The following is a 19,541-nucleotide window of genomic DNA, read 5'->3' on the forward strand; positions in this document are numbered from 1 at the left end:
TCCAAACCTAACAAAAAAGAACTCACTCCCAGTCACAGTCACACACATATTTAGATGGATGTTTAGATAAGGAATATTTCGAGAAAGCTCTTACTTTTTTCTATACAAAACTGCATGCAGCACTCACACGAGTACACGAACACACACAACCAACATTTAGAAGGGGGTAGCAAGGAAGAAATCTCAAATCGAACAAAAAGAAAACGTTGTGTTGTGTAAGGAACCACTAACTTTAGAGATTTTTTTTTGTTCAAATTTTTGTACTACAGTGAAATGAACAAGTTGAGCAACGCGAAATTGTCAGAGCAACTATAAAAAGAGAGTGGTGAAATCGATTTAAATATGAAAGGGGCAAAAAACACATTTTACTAAGAAGAAGCCTAAATATCCTAAGAAAATCAGAGAATTGAGATTTATCGTGTGTAGCGAAATCGCTTGCGAACGAATTATTTTCTTTCTTACGACAAAACGAGATTTTTCCTAACAAAAAAACAAACTGGATTGGAAACATGCTGAGCTAGAGGTGAAGATATTTACGAAGGCGAAACATAAAACTTGAAAAGTGTTTATGAAACTTGGAGAGAAAGAAGCATAATTCTACATAGAGAAATAATAGTAAAAAAGTGGAAATGTGTTTATTTTATAAAAATATTATACGGGTATGCCAAAAATAATATTATTATTCTTATTAACGATTGATTATTGATTATTATAATTATTAAAGTGACAAGCTAGGTTCAAATGATCTATATATAAACAAGAATTTAAAGTATATAATGAAAGTGAAAAGATTAATAAATGTATGTTTAATATAAAAGTATGCAGCACTTTATTGCGATCTCAGTGAAGAACACCTTAACTCTCCTCTACCTTCATTTCTTCCTTTTCCTTCTCATCGTCACACTTTTCTTCTCCTCCTTCTTCATTCTTTGCTTCCTCCTCCCCGGGTTCATCCTCCTCCTTGATGACGTCAACGTCTCCATTTTCCTCCTGGCCAGTTTTGTCCAAGGTTAATGTCTTCTGCGACCGGCTGGCCAAAAACTGAAAATCATCGGAAATATTTTTATAAGACAGTTAAAAAAAGATAAATCAGCTTTAATCTTAAATAAAACAAATAAAAAATTTAATAAAAAAAATAAGATAGAAAATTAGAAAAAATAAAATACCGTCAACTAGAGTGAATCGGGACAGCTGTTAGCCTTGTTACTGCACATAATTTGGACATTTTTACTGGTTTCGATAGAACAGACACAGAACATTCAAAATTGTGCATAATTTTCCAAATCTCAAGCTTGTAAGTGCTCTCTAAACAGATGCCCCTATTCTGGCAGGAGTCCCGATTCACCCCAAGTTGACGGTAAATATAAAATAAATCAAAAGCAACTTAAAAATTGATTCAAACCTGTTGGCGGCGCATTTCGGCCGTGGCCAGCTTTTCCTCCAGCTCGTCGATGGTGGGTGGGCTGCCGGGTTGCTCCTCGAGTCGCTGGAGGCGCTTCGGTGGGTGCTTCCGGATCAGGCTGTCCGCGTTGTCCGCGTCGTCCAGCGGCACCTCGAATGCCTCCGAGGGGGCTGCTTTGCAGCGGTGGGTTTGCAGTGGGGTGGGTGAGGTTGGGTGAGGTTGTGTAGTCGGTGTTAAGGTGGCGAATTTCGTAGCAAAGGGTGAAGCATGCGGCGGGGGTGTGGGAATGTAAAACCAAGGGTTATGAATTAATTAGTTAGCCGGGAAACGATAGGAGAGCTAATTATGTTCCTTTTAAGTTAATGGGAGCCTATTTTTAGTACTACGTGGGGTGAGAAAGTTTTTTGCTACGTTTTTTTAAGTCGACAGTGAAGTTCATACTTGTTTCTCAAATTAATAACGTTTAATTTTGAAAAATATGAATAGTCTAATTAAAAAAGAAACAAAATAACTTGCAGATTGATTGTTGATTTCTAGGACTAAAAAACCTAGGAATGCTTACAAAAATATGGAAAAGAATATACAACACAGCCAAAATATAACTGAAGTCATATGACGTTGTAAAATTTTTGGCTTGTCATAATAATGAAGCAGGAAAAAAAGTAAAATGAGGGATGAAACAATTAAAAGAAACGCAATAAGGTTCAAAAATGCTCAATGTCCTATACGCGCGATAAAACAAACGTTGGGCACAAGAGTATTACATTTTGCTGAGATTTTTCGGGTAGTTTCGAAATTAATAATGGCGCGAAATTGAACTAAAACAACCTTCTTAAAAATCAATTTAAGGCCGTTGCATTTATTTTCCAAGGTTTCTGTCACACTCTTCCTTCAAGTTCGGCTCGAAATAGGGGACACAAAATTATTTTTTTCAGGAAACTTGACAATTTTGATGATAATCAACTGAAAACTTTTTGAAATGCAATTTCCTGCGTTGATAATCATATTAAACATGTTTTGGCTCGCTTAACAATATTTTGAACTTTTGTGAAATTGCGACGTACAGCACCGCAAAAGGCTTTTTTTCGAAAAAATGTTTTCGTCTATACTTAGATATCTATAACATTTAATTTGCTGCTGTGTGTTAAAATATGGTGAGGTTAAATAAAATAAAAAAACCTAAATTCAACAGTAAAATTCGATGAGTTACCGATTCAAACTAAAAAAACTTTTCAACTAACGAGTTCAGAAAAAAATCTAGAAGTATATTAACATTTTCATTATAAAAGAATTTTGTAAAATTAATTACATACCAGCACAGTTGTTGTGGTTTGGTTGAGCGGTTTAGCAGAATGCTTTACTACCCGGGCCGACGGTAATAACAAAATTAATAATATTTCAATAACAAATCCTGTTAAAATAACAAAAAGTGTTATTATTTTATACTGAAGTTCAACTTCAAGAAGAAAAAAATAATAACAGTTTCTGATAAAATAACAAAATTTGGTATTGAAGTGATATTATTTTGAAAATATTTAACAACACGCTAATAAGAGGAAATGTTATACATTTCAAAAACTCTCCTAATAACAAAATTTGTAATTCGTTCGGTATACTGACTTAGAAATAAAATTACCATAAATCGCACAAATGGAAAAGTTTCTATGTGTCCATAACACAATCTGTTATTATTTTTTCTTTTGTTAAATATGTTTAGATATTTGGGATAATTTTGACTAATTTCGTCAGGGTCATTATTTTGGCCATGAAATGGGGTCCTTAAGCTAGAATTATTCTAAAAAGTTAAAATTTTGAAAGTTGATTTTTGTAATTATTTGATATACCCTTACATGACTTTGTTTAAAATGGTTAGAACTATGTGATAATTTTGACAAATTTCATTGGGGTTATTATTTTGGCCATGAAATGGGGTCCTTAAGCTAGAATTATTCTAAAAAGTAGAAACTTTGAAAGTTGATTTTTTTAATTATTTGATATACCCCCTACAGGACTTTGTTTAAAATGTTTAGAACTATGGGATAATTTTGACCAATTTTGTCAGGGTCATTATTTTGGCCAAGAAATGGGGTCCTTAAGCTAAAATTTTTCTGAATTGTTGAAATTTTGAAAGTTGATTTTTGTTAATTATTTGATATACTCCCTAAAGCACTTTGTTTAAAATGGTTAGAACTATGAAATAATTTTGACCAATTTCATCGGGGTCATGAAATGGAGTTAAAAAATATATCAGATAAAATTATCTTTTTTTATTTTGTTATATTCCCTAACGGAATTGATTTATTTATTGAGAATTTTTGAAGTGTGAATAACAAAAACTATTATTATTTTTACAGAGCCAGGAAGTCGTAGCTGGCGTTGAAGTTTGAGTTGGAGTGAGACCTCGGAAAAGGCATCGGATTCAGCTAATTTTCAGCAACTTTTAGGGGAAATCTACCCATTTTAATCCTAATAAGCGGTCGTGTTAGAATGATGCTGGATAATCTAGAGTCTCCCTTGAATTTTACTAAAATCAAGTACACCAACGAGTAGAGCAAGTTTTTGTGAACATTTCTGTTTATTTTCACTTTCACTGAAATTTATTCTATTTCTTTACCAAGCATTTAACAAAAAAAAATCCCAAGGGTATTCTAATCGAGGCGAATGCATTGGGCCACGCCCATTTTTCTAATATCGGCTTAGTTCTTTTTTCTTCCAACACTCTGTCGAGTGTTGCCATTTGCGCTGACAGTTCAAACGAACACTCATGAAAAGTGGCATTTATAGGGAAAGTTTCCTGGCATCGCTGGCTGTGCTGCTGGTGGTGTTGACGGCCAGCCTTTGTTCTTTTTTGCCTTCGTCTCTAGCTCGGTTTTCTTCAGCCTTCGAGTGGAATGCAAAGTGAAAATTGAAACGTCAAACGACTTGGCGCGTTTGTTTTTTTGATGGCGCTTGCTAATTTATTACATTTTTCGGGATTATTCTTCAAGTGAGTGCCTTAATAATGATCAAAAGAACATGTTGCCGGTAGTTGGAAGCAATTTCATATCTTAAGCGCCGTGAAAAAGTAAGCGAAAGTGAAAAGTTAATTTTGGCGATATTCATTAAGCGTTTGAGGGATTCTAGTGTGTGTCACTGTGTGTGCCAACAAAATGATGAGAAGTGGTCTCGCAAAATACAAATTATGATCAAAAGTGCATTAAATGTGATCTTTTTGGCCAGTAAGTGACATACATTTGCGTGCTTACTCGAGGCGGTGCTGTTGCTGGTAAGTTTATAGCCCAAATAGTATTTTTGGAGCTTTAATCGAGCATCAAACTCTCAATATGACGAAGATAGGTTTTTGATTGGAAAGGGTAGATTTCCCCTACTTGGAGTTGGAATCTGTGAAGTCGGGTATTTTTGGAGAGCTGAAGTCGTCGTTGACGTCATATCCTGCATCCAGAGTCGAAGTTGTCTAAAAAGAATGGATTCAAAGTCGCTTGGAGGTACCCGACTCTGCAGCCCTGACTAGTACAGAGGAGTTATGGCAACTGCAGGTTTATTTGCAAATTACAAATAAACCAAAACAATAACTTTTTTTTGTTATGGAGACATACCAATTCAATAAAATTTTTGTTATTATGCTGCTTCACCTCTTCGCACAAAATAACAAATCTTGTTATTCTTTCATGATTACTTCTGTGTTATTGGTTTGTTATTGCAATAACAACATAATAACAGTTTAAGTTATTCTTCGAACAAATCTTTGTTATTGATTTTTGTTATTTTAACAACTAATCCGATCATCCCAATAACATATTTCGATCTTCTCACAATATGAAAAATTGACCTTCCCAAGTTATTTCCGTCGCTCGGGTATGAATACAAAGAGCACAGTATTACAACTATTAGTTTCCAAACTTCTTTCCAACTTTTGAAGAAAAAAATTGCAGTACTGTCCATTTATTGTTTAACAATATTCAAAATATTTTTAAACAATGCATTTAAAATTGTATTCATTTTATTGCACTTCTATTAACATTAATGTTCCGAAGTAAAAAAATAGTGTTTTTGCCCCCTTATTATGAGGACTTGTTTTTTAAGGGGCGAGGGCTGTACTTTGGGTTTTTTCTTTTATTTTTTCTCATGCTTATGACACCTAGAATTTAACGAACTAGGTTTTGTTTAAATTAAAACATATGTTTTGTTTTGCACAGCAGCCAAGAAAGTTGTTGTCTTATTATTTCAAATTGTTAAGCTTACGGACGCAATCCTGCAAAAATCTGATTGTTAAAATAATCAAACTTTGTTGTAAATTATTTTGTAGACATTACTTTCGGGGATGAATGAATGATTATATCAATAGTTCCAATAGTTTTGAAGATACCAAAATGTGCGTAACAAAAATCTTGGTGCAAATGCTCTGGTTGTTGTGTACCGTTAAATCTGTCAAGAATCAAAAATACGTTCATAGCAGATGACTAAATTAAAACCACAAAAATGAACAGTTTGACAAATAGTCAAAATAATAACGATCAACTCCTTCCAGAAAGAGCTTTTTTTATTTATTTTTTAGTATTTATTGATTTGGTTAAAACTATGTGTGTAATTTTCCTATGACCAAAAAAAGCAGTTTGCATCATGAGTACGTTCATACAAGTTTTCAATGTGACTTTTTTACCTGTAGGAGTCATGACCATGCTTGACCATCTCTAAAAGAACTTTACATCACACTAGAAAAACGAGTTTATCTTAACATCACCAAAATAGCGTTACATTTTTATGTGACGATAACTTAGCACATAAACTAACCCTTATGCACAATAACATTAATTTACCACTGTGTTTTAATTTTTTTTTTAAATTGACAATACTGGCAAATATATTTTCACCACATTGTGATAAAAAGATGGCCTTTTCTTTCATTCCAAGTATAACCAAAAATGGTTTTTGTTAGAAAATTCGAATAAAATATAGTTAATTTTACAAAAAAATACCTGATTTTCAGAAAAGTCCTAAGCAGTACCTACAACTTTGCCGAATACACCAAATCGATTAGAAAAACCGTTGTCAGGATACATTCCTTCCCAAGTGACCACGCGTCCAACATCGACCTTCACCAAATCTGCTCATATTTGGCATGGGGGTTGTTTTTGCCCCAAAAACAAAGAATCCCAAGTTTGGTGACATTTGGTCCACCCCCGCGCCCGTGGCACCCCCCTCTTTTTCTGAGATTTTAGAAAAAACCTCATTTTGAAAATGCATTTTGCTAAGAGAAAAGTTAACAAAAAGTGAAACTAGAAAATTCCTGTTGATGCGCTCGAAATTAAACATTTAATCATTTTCTTGTATCCGTGAACCACGCCAAGTCATGCCAAAAGGGGGGTTCAAAGGCATATATACAATACATACATACATAAATACATACATACATACAATACATACATACATAAATTAAACTTTGGGACATTCACTTGAAATTCAAATTTCAAGGCCAACTTTGCTCTCACGCAATGTACTGTTGAAAATTGATGGTTAAGTAAAACATTTGCTATGCAATACAGAGCTTTCCAACTTAAAAATGTGATATCTCAAGAAATATTCAATTTACCCTGAGGTTTTGATTGAATTTCATGCAAAAAACTCTCAGCAATCGAATTCATTTGTCAGTTTTCCCGTAAGTGCTCGTCCTAAGGGTTTAAATGCATTTTAAAACTTAAAGCGCAAAATTTTCATATCTGGCAACACTGTACGTAAATTTTGAGTACGCCATTCGATTCTACGTCAAAAAATCTTTAAATATGCATACCCAAAAGTTCACATTTTGTAAACTTTTCTCTTAGCAAAATGCATTTTAAAAATGAGGTTTTTCAATAATCTCAGAAAAAGAGGGGGTGCCACGGGCGCGGAGGTGGACCAAGTGTCACCAAACTTGGGATTCTTTGTTTTTGTTGCAAAAACAACTCCCATGCTAAATATGAGCAGATTTGGTAAAGGTCGATGTTGGACGCGTGGTCACTTGGGAAGGAATGACCCATATTTTAAGTATTTTAATAACTTTTTTGTATCGACAGCTGCCTAAATTGATTAAAACTTGTATGGATGAAATAATGTGTGTGTGTGGTCCAATCCAATACCCGCTAACCGGTAGCGAAATTATGGGAAAGTATAGTTTGTATCAGACTTTTGTATATGCCGAATGCTGATACAACTTATTTCAGTCCCGGGTATTAGGTGGTGATAGCCCTCGCGCTGCTTTCCAACGACCCGTTTCAGAATGACAGAGCTCCTTGCGGTCCAATTCCGAGGTCGCTGGGCATTGTTCGGCTCCGCCTAAACATAGAAGCAAGCATCTGAAGGAAACTCGATCTATATTTAGACTTCCAATCCCCTCAGGCAAATCAGGGATCAGCGCGTATTTAATAATATAAGAAGAAGAGATAACTTGTTTCAACACTACGGATCAATTCAATATTAGAGTGTAAACCTTCTGATGGCCGACTGCTTAGCGTCCCAGACCACCACCAATCCAAAGGTGTGAGTTCGAATCCCACTTGATTCATTTTAGTTTTTATTCATATTCAAATTCCTGATTCCAAATTTCAAAGGTACCGACCGGGATTTGATCCCTGAACCTTCTATTGGAAGACAGAAGCCGTAACCATTAAGCCACGGAGCCGGTTGAATGGGACGTGGTTCTCTGTATGGCTTTTTGCGAGATGAGAGCAGAGGACAACAATCATCTCAACGTTTTCACTTTACCCGGGCTAACGACCGGCAGTTCCAGTTCACGATGATTTCCCTTCATATGTTAAAAACCACTTATGATTTTGGCACATATTCCGTTTGTCAACGTTTCCTGTCATTACTGGCGGGAAAAATCTACGTGGAATCAGCTGTGCAGACCTCATGTGTGACAGGAATGCAGGTTGAACTTGTATGGATGAAATAATGATGCAAAATGACTTCTTGGGTCATAGAAAAAGTACACACAAAGTTAAAAAATAATAATCGTCTTAAATGTCCGAAAATCATTGTAATACAAATTGATTTTAACATTTAACTAGATTTAAGGTAAACAAAAATTTTGAAAACGTAAAAAGAAAAATTATTTTCTCCGGTTTTTTGAAAATTTATCGAAGTTTTAGAAAAAATAATTTTAGTAATCTGTTAACGACGTTCATTCTATCACTATAGCTAACACTTCGACGTATAATTTGTAAAACGATTTGTTAAAATAGTTTTAAAATAAATGCTGATTCACTATTTATTCTTTTCAAAGCTGTAATTCTCAGATTCAGTTTTGCTCTTGAACTTTTCCTTTCTATAAATCCATTCCCGCCAAATACACTTTAAGTCGAAGTTTTGGGTTTTCTTCTCACAAAGGATTCATAGAAATAACATGCAGCATCGATTATAAACTTTAAAAAATTGTTTATATTTATATTTAAAATCAAATTAAACCCCTCTTAAAAATAAAAATAATATTTTGCCGTAACAGATTGAAAAATACTAAAAAATGATGGAAAATATATTGTTTTCGGTGTTTTACATTTTCGGCAGTAGATAGCATAAGTTTTTTAGTTTCAGAAATTGCAACTACGGCTAAACGGGAATGAAAAGAGAAACGATAACTTCAGAACTAATTAGAATTCATTGAATTGATATGAATTGAATTGAATTGAAGAGCGGGAATTCAAATAAATTGTACTTTTTATGTACAGTGTGTTCAATGGGAGGGGTCGACTACATATATTTTTGCTGGTTTTAATGGCAGTTCAAAGTATTTACAGTCAACCTGCACGATGGGAAGCGATGTTATCCGATAGGTTGAAGTGATCAATACACTACTATGTGCTGGGATTGCAGAATTATTGTTTGAAGAGAAGAAGTCGAAATATTATCGTAGTGTTATTTGAAAAACCTTAAAATTCTATAATCCATGTAGCCAAATTATATCCAACTTTTGTTAACTAATTTTCACCAACTAAATCACGTACGATAGGTCGCCTTGGACGTCTCGGAAACCGTTGGGGAGTCATCACCGTCCACCGCGGGCACAGCTGCTGCGTTGGAAGGTCCACATCCCATATCGTCGTCCGCCAAATCAAATAGATCAACACGTTAGTTATAATCCGAGAAAACGGTTGATTATTTTGTTCTTGTAAGTAGCACAAGGAAAGCTTTCAGCGGTTGGCTACTCCAACAAAGTAACAGAGCACATTCACTACAACACTACATCCACCAGGCTGCGTTTCGTTACCGTTAGACATTTGAACAACTTTTGAGGGCTAATGAGACCGAGAGGAACTTTTTCTAGGAACGTCCTAATGGGTCGATCCTTCGCGGGCAACTGAGCTCGAAGTTCCGTGGGTCAAACAAAACTTGGTGCCACCACGAATTACACCAACCATGCGCACTTTTCATGCTTCCTGGCAGAAAGGGCTTCGATCCACAGGTCGATGACGCGGATTGTGACGTGGATTATCACATGCTTTTGATCTTGGATGACATTTTCATCCACTCCCGCCGAGGGAGGCCAATTGTTTGACAGAACGGAAGGGTGACGTTGCCGTTAATAAGGTTTTAACGGGGGGAGAACCTGTTGGTCAAACACTCGAAAATGTGCCGTCGAGTGCCTCGTGGTTGGACGTTGATTAATAATTATGGAACCTGGTTGAAGGTTGATTTGGTTTTGGTCAGAGGGCGATTAATAATTCAGTAGTTCACGCTTGGAGGTGTGGGAAATTTCTGTTATGAAGCGTGCTGGAATGGGAATTACTGACGCTGGAAAATTGGATCGGTTCTGGGGGACTAATGAACTAGTTAGGGGGTTAAATATTTGATTATTGATTTTATTCATTACGAGAAAAGGTAAAATGTAACATGGTTCACACATTAGAACCAATGAATGCATTGGATCCCGTCGACTATGGTAAATAAACTCTCTTCATAAGCCAGCCCAATATTCAAAATTTAAATAGTGATAGTTTATATACATCAAGGAAAGATGATAATCGAACTATAAAGTTCAGAAGGGTAGAAGAAACCCAAAAAAAAATGTTTCAAACTAATTCTCTCCTTCCTTAGATTCCAATTATTATTATTTTAGGCAATTTAAAATTATTGACAAGCTTCTGAACAATAATTTCTTACATTAAAAAAAAATAATACAAGATCATTGAATTCTGGGTAAAAATATTCTTTGAATCTGGTGGTTCTCAACCTTTGTTGATCTATTCCTCCTTTGGCCAATTTTCAAGATCGTTATTCCCCCCAATCAACTAAAATTACAAATACTTCAAGATTTTTTTCATCATGTTAACTACTTTCACGCAAACCTATTTGATTAAACTACTCCTTTTTAATATTAATTTCGGAACCCGGCAAAACATAATAAAAATCAACCATAAAATTATGCTTTTCAAAAAACATTTAAGAAGTCAGATACCTCTTGTTATTGAAAGAAAGTAAAATACACCACAAATATTTTTTGATTTGAAGGTTAAAAGACAATTCAATGATAAGATTAAAAAATGCAAAAAAAAAAAATGTAAAGAAATGATGTTCTCAATAAATCGAAAGGATACAAATCCTCACAGTTATTGAATTGCAAAAAACGGGTCATGATAAAAACAATCCCAAAACTCAAGAAAATTCTTCAATTTTTTTTTTGCATAATCAGAAAACTCACATGAACTCAGCCAGTTATCTTTAAACACCTTTAGAGATGAAAGTAAGAAAAAAAAACTGTTAAAAGAATTTCACAAGAAATTCAAAAGTATTGCATGTATTCAAGTTTTGAAAATACCGATAAGTATTGATGATTTTGACAGAAACGCATCCTCTCTCTCCCCCCCCCCCCCCTCTATCTCAGGAAGGAATTCCTCACCGGTTGAGAAACGTTTTTTTATCAATTTCATTTTTTTTTGTGATTTGTGATTCAGCATTCAGCAATCCAACACATCAACCCTTAATTTATTTTCCAAAAAAATAGTAGAAGAAAAGTGGTTTTGATCTTGCTATTTTTTTCAGATATTTTTCAACACTAAACTGTTTCATTATAAACCCTTTTTACCCTTAGTATAGATTAAAGGTGTCTCAAATACACAAAAAACTCAAGAAACATTTAAAAAAAATCAGTTTTATTATGGGCTGTCTAAATGATTATCCGTTCTTTTCTTGTGTTTGTCCACATCTTATCATTTTAAATTAATAGTTTTGAGCATTTCCAGCTCAAATCAGGAATTTATCTGGTACTTTTGAACCTGACCCTCTCCGATTTCAATGAAACTTTGTAGACATGTTACCCTAGGCCTTTATAAGCAATTTGTGGGTATATGGAGCCAATTGTTCTCGAAAATATCATTTGAGAAGGACGTAAGTTATTTTAAATATTTTTGCATTATGTAATTTAAAAATTACTGTATCTCGAAGCCGTTGCATCGTATCACAAAGTGGTCAAAGAAAAAAAAAATCAAATCAAAATCAAATTATTCGCTCTACAGCATTGCCTTGGCGTTCTCGATTGCGAGATTTCTACTCGAAACTCCGAAGGCTTGATTGTTGAGGCAATTGCAAACCTCTTTTTACACCTTAGCTTCCATCCATCACGGGATTCGAACTGACGACCTTTGGATTGTGAGTCCAACTGCCTACCAGCGACTCCACCGAGGCAGGACCCAGGGAGAAGACTCCTACACCTGGACTGAGCTAACGACCTAACCCTTAAAGTTAGACCGGGGCCAACATTTACTTCCCTGTCCGACGGAAGGCGTGATCAGGCAAAGCTCGTCTCAAAATTTGCCACCGGGACCTTCTGGGACCAAACCCAGGCTGACTGGGTGAGAGACAACCACTCTTACCCCTACACCACGATCCCGGCAAAGACAAACTTGTAGGAAATTGAATGGGCTTTCTGAAAAATACACTGAAATAAAAAAAAACACGCCACTTCTGTGAGATTTTTTGAGTATAAAAGTGAGACTTTGAAGTATAAAAATCAAATTTTAAGGTGATGTTTCGATTTTTGATTTGATTTGATTTTCCAGTCTCGAAAATATTTTTACCGGAAAGATCGTCCGATTTCCCATAAGTTTGCCTTTGATTTTTGTATTTTTTTAGGAGAGACATACCATCCTACATTTTTCGTCAGTCTTTTTGTAACATCTTAGGCTTCATCCATAAAGTACGTCACGCTATAATCAGCCAAAATTAACCCCCCTCCCCCTTTGTCACGCTTTTCCTATACTTATAACATGCAATGTCGCACTTGCTCAGACCCCCCCCCTCCCCCCTAGAGCGTAACATACTTTATGGATGACGCCTTAGCCTATTTCCTCACACATTTTGAACGAAAAAAATCGAGACCTCACCTTAAAATTTGACTTTAAAACTTAAAAATCAAAAAATCTCATAGAAGTAGCGAGTAGTTTTATTTCAGTGTACACAGCTAAAAAGTAGTAATTCAGCTGAGTTTTAAAAGAAATATTGCATTATTTTATGAGCAGTTCTCTAGGATTTCGGTCATTCGATTTTTTTTTGTATTTTTTAATCCGACTGAAACTTTTTTGGTGCCTTCGGTATGCCCAAAGAAGCCATTTTGCATCATTAGTTTGTCCATATAATTTTCCATACAAATTTGGCAGCTGGCCATACAAAAATGATGTATGAAAATTCAAAAATCTGTATCTTATGAAGGAATTTTTTGATCGATTTGGTGTCTTCGGCAAAGTTGTAGGTATGGATACGGACTACACTGGAAAAAAATTATACACGGTAAAAAAAATTTGGTGATTTTTTTATTTAACTTTTTATCACTAAAACTTGATTTGCAAAAAAAAACTCTATTTTTAATTTTTTTTATTTTTTGATATGTTTTAGAGGACATAAAATGCCAACTTTTCAGAAATTTCCAGGTTGTGCAAAAAATCATTGACCGAGTTATGATTATATAGAGAACATGTGCACTAATATAAAGAATTTTCTCAGCTTTTCAAAAATATTTTTTTCAAAAGTGGGCAAACATGTGCACTAATTTAAAAAAAATTAAAACTGCTACTATTTTGAAAAAAGTTACATAAAAATGGCTATAACTTGAAAACGATGCACTCTATCAAAATTTCACTATAGTACTTTTTGATTGCAAATTCAATTTTACTTCGAAAAATGAAGTTGAAAAATTTTTGCGACAAAAATTTCGATTTTTTGAAAAAATCAGTATTGATTAAAAAATTTATAACTCGGTCAATGATTTTTTGCACAACCTGGAAATTTCTGAAAAGTTGGCATTTTATGACCTCTAAAACATATATAAAAAAAATTAAAATAGTGTTTTTTGCAAATCAAGTTTTTGTGATAAAAAGTTAAATAAAAAAATCACCAAATTTTTTTTACCGTGTATAATTTTTTTCCAGTGTAGTCCGTATCCATACCTACAACTTTCCTTCAAAAGATACAGATTTTTGAATTTTCACATATCATTTTTGTATGGACAGCTGCCAAATTTGTATGGAAAATTATATGGACAAACTAATGGTGCAAAATGGCTTCTTTGGGCATACCGAAGGCACCAAAAAAGTTTCAGCAGGATTAAAAAATACGCAAAATTAAAATCAAAGAAAAAAGACCGATTCCGTGGAGAACTGCTCTTATGCATTTTTTTGTAATTTTACAGCTTGAAATATGTAGCCAATCAGTATGGAAAACCTACTTAACCGAAATGTCAAGCCCATATATGCGTTTATCCTTTCAGCTTTTCATCGGTCTGATGGCCGAGTGGGCTAGGCGCCAGTCCTTATTGTTGGTGCTGGGTTTGAATCCAATCGGTTGCAACTTTTTTATTGTGTTTGCAAAAATTGTACATGCAGTGTTAAGTATTTATTGTGGCGAAGGTGATGTGCATGCTTTTGCATGAGATTTTATCATCGTTTTTATGCTGTGTATTTTTTCAGAAAGGCCGTTCAATTTCCTACAATTTTTTCTTTTACCACTTTTTTATACGATGCAACCGCTTCGAGATACAGTAATTTTTAAAATGTAAAATACCAAAATATTTAAAAAACTTACGCCTTTCTCAAATGTTATTTTCGAGTACCATTGGCTCCATATACACACAAAAGGCTTATATAGGCCTAGGATAACATGTCTACAAAGTTTCATTGAAATCGGAGAGGGTTAGGTTCAAAAGTACCAGATAAATTCCTGATTTGAGCAGGAAATGCTCAAAACTATCAATTTAAAATGATAAGATGTGGACAAACAAAAGAAAATAACGGATAATCATTTAGACAGCCCATAATCAAACTGTATTTTTTTTAAATGTTTCTTGAGTTGTTTGAATCATTTTTTTTCTCTAAGGTTTGTCTTTATGGAAAGTATCACAATAGGACAAAATACATGCGGTCAAAAGGACAAATTGTCAAAAATAAACAAATAATCTAAATTTCAGGATTCTAGTTAACTTTGTTTTGTATCGATCGATTAAACCAACTATAATCCTTTCCTAAAACAGTGCCACATTTAAAATTCCCACTTATATTTTTGCTCAAATTGCCCCACAGCACGTAAGTCCCACGGAATTGCTCCGTAAAATAATGACTAGTGTGCGGGTACGGAAATATAACTGCACACAATGCACGGAGTCCTTTTGGAGACAGATAGTAATTTCCGAGTGAATGTACGTACCCCTTACATTGGTCCGCACTATCAGATCAGGTGTGGAAAAATCGATAAAACTGTCATTATCACAGAGGGAAGGTCGGGAAGGAGGGGTGTGTTGATCAAGGGAAAGGCTTGCATGTATCGTATGTTTGAAGAGTTTTTGAGCTACAATTAGGTGTGGTTAGCCATGGATAAATAGACAAATCTCGTTTGTCAATTTATAAATTCATTTGAAATAATTTAGGTTGAAAAATTTAAAGAATAAAAAGATTTTCTATATTTTCATGTGTAAGTATGAATATTTTAAATAAGGTTATAAATAGGTTAAAATTGTCTCTGAGCTCAGGCGAATGACCAGTCTCAACCTCACTCAAATGTCAACGAAATCCATCAACCCCAAATTTGGTCGACCTTCCGTTTGACACAATTTATTTGGTTTCCCCCGAAATCACGCAAAGCAAGTAATTCTAATCACACGAACTATTTGACTGGTGCTGGTGGCGGCGGCGACTAGTTTTGGTTAATTAATGAATAATCAAGACACGCAGCAGCACCCCAAACCAAATTGGCGCGGTAATTTGTTTTTTGGTCAACTGCCAAATTTGATTTCTTTCACGTCAGAAAAGAAACGACTTCCATTTTTGAAATTCCTTTATTACGAACGCTTCCGTCGAATGTTACAATAAATAGTTAATTGAAAAGTAACACTAGATTTAAAGATTGTGGGGGATAAAAGGTAATGTAGCTAACAATTAAAATATAAGAAGTAATTGAAAGAGAAGATTTTCAGAAAAAGTTACAAACGAAATGGTGTATTTGGGTTCTTCACTTAATGCTAAAAGTAGTGTAGATCGAAGAATTAGCTAAAAATAAAGAATGAATATCTGGTTGTTGGTTCGCAGAGTCGCTTCCGCAAACTGTTCAAATTTCATTATACTAAAAGTATTAATTAGGACTTAACCTAGGGTCAACTTCAAACTGACAACCGCTTAAATTTCAACGCGCAATAAGCTAGAATAAGAGTTTTTGATTTCACTCTAAAATTTATTATAAAATGAGTTTATGATTTTGAATGCGTCTAAATTCACGTTTTCTCTCAGTGCGTCTCAATGCCAAATTCGTTAAGTACCTTTTGCCTGTCCGTGATTGGTTGTACTCTTTCCCTTAAATTCTAGAAAAGCGATATTTTTCTTGCTTGAATGAGTTAGTTTGGTTTTATAGAAAAATATGAGCTTATTTGGTAGGGTTATTGATCGACACAGACGTCACATGTTCAGAACTACTTCCCGGGCGTACAGAGTTGGGTTTGGCAGGGTGGTTTCAACAAATTTTGGTTACATGATTAGGTGGAAGCCATGTTGTCTAATTATTTTTGGCAGTTTGCTTGAAAAAAATCCTAAATTTAGCGAAAAATAATGTAAAAGCACAAATCGAAATAACTTAAAACAAAGCTCAACACTTTAATCATTGACTTCCGTTTTGATGGTGATTTCCTTCGAGGAAGCCGAAGATGACTTCCGCGAGGAGGACGATGACGATGGGGAGGATCGGTTGGTGGTGGCAGAATTTGGCTTGGCGTTGGCTGATTGTTGGTTGGCACTTCCGTTTGAGTTTGAGTTGTTCTTTGGATCGGGCTTGGACGCGTTGTTGAGGGTGGACATCAGCGAGAGGGGGATGGTGATGTACTGCTGGACGCCATCTGGAAAGAAGGGGATAAAGTAAAATTTAAGTATAACAGTCTTACTTTTGTGAAAATATGCTGTTTTAAAATAACTTTTAAAATCGATTGTATACTTGAAATTAAAAATAAGCAACTTTTAGGTTTTTTTTGTGAATGCTGCGATCACAAATCATTAAAAGACGTAATACCCTGGATTTATTTAAAGAAATAGTGACATTGAAATGTTCTCAAAACTTAACTATTTCATTTATAAAAAAACGATAGTAAATCTATTCATACATATTTCGATTTTTCTTTATCTATCTGTGCCGAACTGGGTGAGTTCTTAACACTTAACTTAAAGTAATTCAAAAAAATCTTATAAAATTCAGACGACTTTATTTTAAGTTTTTTTTTGTATTGTTAATGTAGCTCAAACTTTTGTAAATCTTTCGTTTGAATGAAAAAAAAAAAACATTTTGCATTATTATCTATAAGCGATGAAAGAACACCGGCTCCGTGGCTTAATGGTTACGGCTTCTGCCTCACAAGCAGAAGGTTCAGGGATCAAATCCCGGTCGGTACCTTTGAAATTTGGAATCAGGAATCGGAACAAAAACGAAACTGAATCAGGTGGGATTCGCACTCACACCTCTGGATTGATGGTCTGGGACTCTAACCAGTCGGCCATCTGAAGGTTATAAAACATGATGTATTCTTCTCATATTAAAACGCTCTGATCCCTGATTTGCCTGAAGGGATTGGGAGTCTTAAGATAGATCAAGGATCCGTCTGGTGCTTGCTTCTATGTTAAGTGCGGGGCCGGACAATGCCCAACGACCTCGGAATTGGGCCGCTAGGATCTCTGCCATTCTGAATTGGGTCATTGGAAGCAGCGCGAGGGCTTTTACCACCTAATACCCGGGACTGAGATATGTTGTATCAGCATTCGGCATGTACAAAGTCTGATACAAATTATACTTTCCCATAATTTCGCTACCGGTTAGCGGGTATTGGATTGGACCACACACACACATTATCTATAAGTGATGAAAGAATCTTGAACTATTTTTTGTCACTTAGGCCGTTGAAAATATTTTCAAAGTTTAAAACACTTTTTTCATACAAATAATGAAAACTAGGCTTGTTATTTTATTTTATTTTATTCCTATCTGCATAGGAAACCCATGACAGATAATATGTTTTGAAAATTTAATCCAAAATTATTAAACCAATTTAAAAAATCGAAAATTTAAAAAATTTCAGTTAAAATAAAATTTTAAGTGGCCATCTTGAAAACGATGCTTTTAATCAAAAAATCTGTAAAAGGACCACGTGGACACATTTTTGAAATCTCAGACTCCCCTCCTCCTCGCCTCCCCCCCCCTCGTGGACAACATCTATACAAAACTAATCTTTTTTGTATTGTCGACAATCGTGTCCACGTGGTCTATGGATGGTCCCAAAGTACTTTTCGATTGCAATTTGATTTTGCATTGAAAACTGGAGTGAAATTCGAGCAAAATTTATTTGTTTTCCATAAAAAATGCATTTAAAAAAGTCATAACTCGGTGGCAACAATTTAATCCATACTTTCTATGTCTCGAAAGTTGTGGTTTTGCCCAAAAATAAATAAAAAATATGGATTTCCGAAAACTGATTGTATGTAAAATTTGTATAAAAAATCGGCAATTTTTCCCGTGAACTTTTTTTTAAATTATCCTTCATAAATACTCAAAACTTTGCCGAAGATAAAGAACCGATCAGTTAATTCCTTCAAAAGATACAGATTTTTGAATATTTACGTAAGATTCTTGTATGGACAGCTTGTATGGGACGGGTGAACCAATGACACAAAATGGATTCTTAGGGAAGGCCCCCAAAAAGTTTGAGCCAATCAAACAAACATAAATGAAATCTATTTCCGGTTTTGCCCATACTCATACAAATTTGACAGCAAAAATTGTTTCAAAATATTCTAGCGTCTGTATTTATCTTGAGAACACAATTTCCTAAAAAAATAGGTACATTCTGAAAAAAAAATAACCACTCTTCAACTTTGCGCTATGACAGCTTGTGTGAGTAAATCATAATGTTTGGACAATTCGTAAAAAGTACTTCACAACAATTTTGATTAAGTGCTTCGTTGTAGAGGTCAATCCTTTTGAAGATTTGTTTTTTTGAAATTTTGTATTTTGTATAAATACTCACGATGAACCAATTTTTTTTAAGTTCACAAATTGTTCTGAAAAATTGATTACGAAACTTTGAAGATTAAACTTCTGGATGCTGAGGTTCAGTTACAATTTTGGATGTCAAAATGTGACATTTTCAGATATTTTCAATAAAAATAATATCAGAATTTTATGTTCAAAACTAACATTTGAAAAAGACTTATGATTTTAGCCTTCATTTAAAATTTTGATAATCAGTAAGGTCAGTTTGTTTAATTTTTTACATTGAAAATTAAATTTGCCTTTAATTTTACTTCTCTTTTTATATGTGTTTCTTGTTTAATTTTTAGTATTTAGATTTGCATTTATCATATTTATGTTTGCTTCTGATAGTATGTGACTAATACTACCACTTCTTGTTCACCTTTTGTCAATTTAGATATTTCAAGTTTTTAACAGCCACTTTTTTTTGCATGTTTTTCACATTATTTACTCTAGAACGAAACCATTATCATTTAAATTGTTCAAAATTGCATAGAGGCATAGTCTGGGACAATACAAAAACTACTAAATTGAATTAATTAATTTTATATAATATTGAGGAAATGTTAGTAAGAAACATAGCTAAACATGACCCCAGAAAAAAACGACATTTTTTTAAAAA

The 19,541-nt window shown here is 34.3% G+C and overlaps 2 protein-coding genes across 10 annotated transcripts in view; both read right to left on the bottom strand.

Moving 5' to 3' along the window:
- Positions 1–801: 801 nt before the first annotated feature.
- On the bottom strand, positions 802–9,746 carry LOC6040288. Of its 7 annotated transcripts, none has more exons than XM_038255780.1 (5): positions 9,645–9,746; positions 9,382–9,444; positions 9,173–9,238; positions 1,403–1,572; positions 802–1,041 (listed from the first exon to the last, which is right to left on the bottom strand). In XM_038255780.1, the coding sequence occupies exons 1-5, from the start codon at positions 9,652–9,654 to the stop codon at positions 856–858; spliced, it is 495 nt and encodes a 164-aa protein (XP_038111708.1). In that variant the 5' UTR covers positions 9,655–9,746; the 3' UTR covers positions 802–855. The 7 variants fall into 7 exon arrangements, with proteins under 7 accessions (XP_038111708.1, XP_038111707.1, XP_038111710.1 ...); XM_038255779.1 differs by having other exon boundaries at positions 9,382–9,447; positions 9,645–9,731; XM_038255782.1 differs by lacking the exon at positions 9,173–9,238 and having other exon boundaries at positions 9,645–9,745.
- Positions 9,747–15,676: 5,930 nt separating this feature from the next.
- The window catches only part of LOC6050443 (serum response factor homolog), a 319,292-nt gene continuing 315,427 nt past the window's right edge, over positions 15,677–19,541 (bottom strand). For all 3 annotated transcript variants that reach the window (XM_038251581.1, XM_038251580.1, XM_038251579.1), the window contains one exon: positions 15,677–16,742. In XM_038251581.1, coding sequence (XP_038107509.1) covers positions 16,504–16,742 — 239 coding nt within the window. In that variant the 3' untranslated portion in view covers positions 15,677–16,503. The remainder of the gene's footprint in view (positions 16,743–19,541) is intronic.

Source organism: Culex quinquefasciatus, chromosome 2 (genome assembly GCF_015732765.1).
Source record: "Culex quinquefasciatus strain JHB chromosome 2, VPISU_Cqui_1.0_pri_paternal, whole genome shotgun sequence".
Classification (NCBI taxonomy): Eukaryota; Metazoa; Arthropoda; class Insecta; order Diptera; family Culicidae; genus Culex; species Culex quinquefasciatus.

Coding starts and splice junctions, on each gene's coding strand:
- LOC6040288 (XM_038255778.1), bottom strand. CDS start 9,472: ATGGGATGTGGACCTTCCAACGCAGCAGCTGTGCCCGCGGTGGACGGT. Junction 1,573..9,172: donor TCCCATCGTGCAGGTTGACT/GTAAATACTTTG, acceptor GCTGCAAAGCAG/CCCCCTCGGAGGCATTCGAG. Junction 1,042..1,402: donor CCGAAATGCGCCGCCAACAG/GTTTGAATCAAT, acceptor GATGATTTTCAG/TTTTTGGCCAGCCGGTCGCA.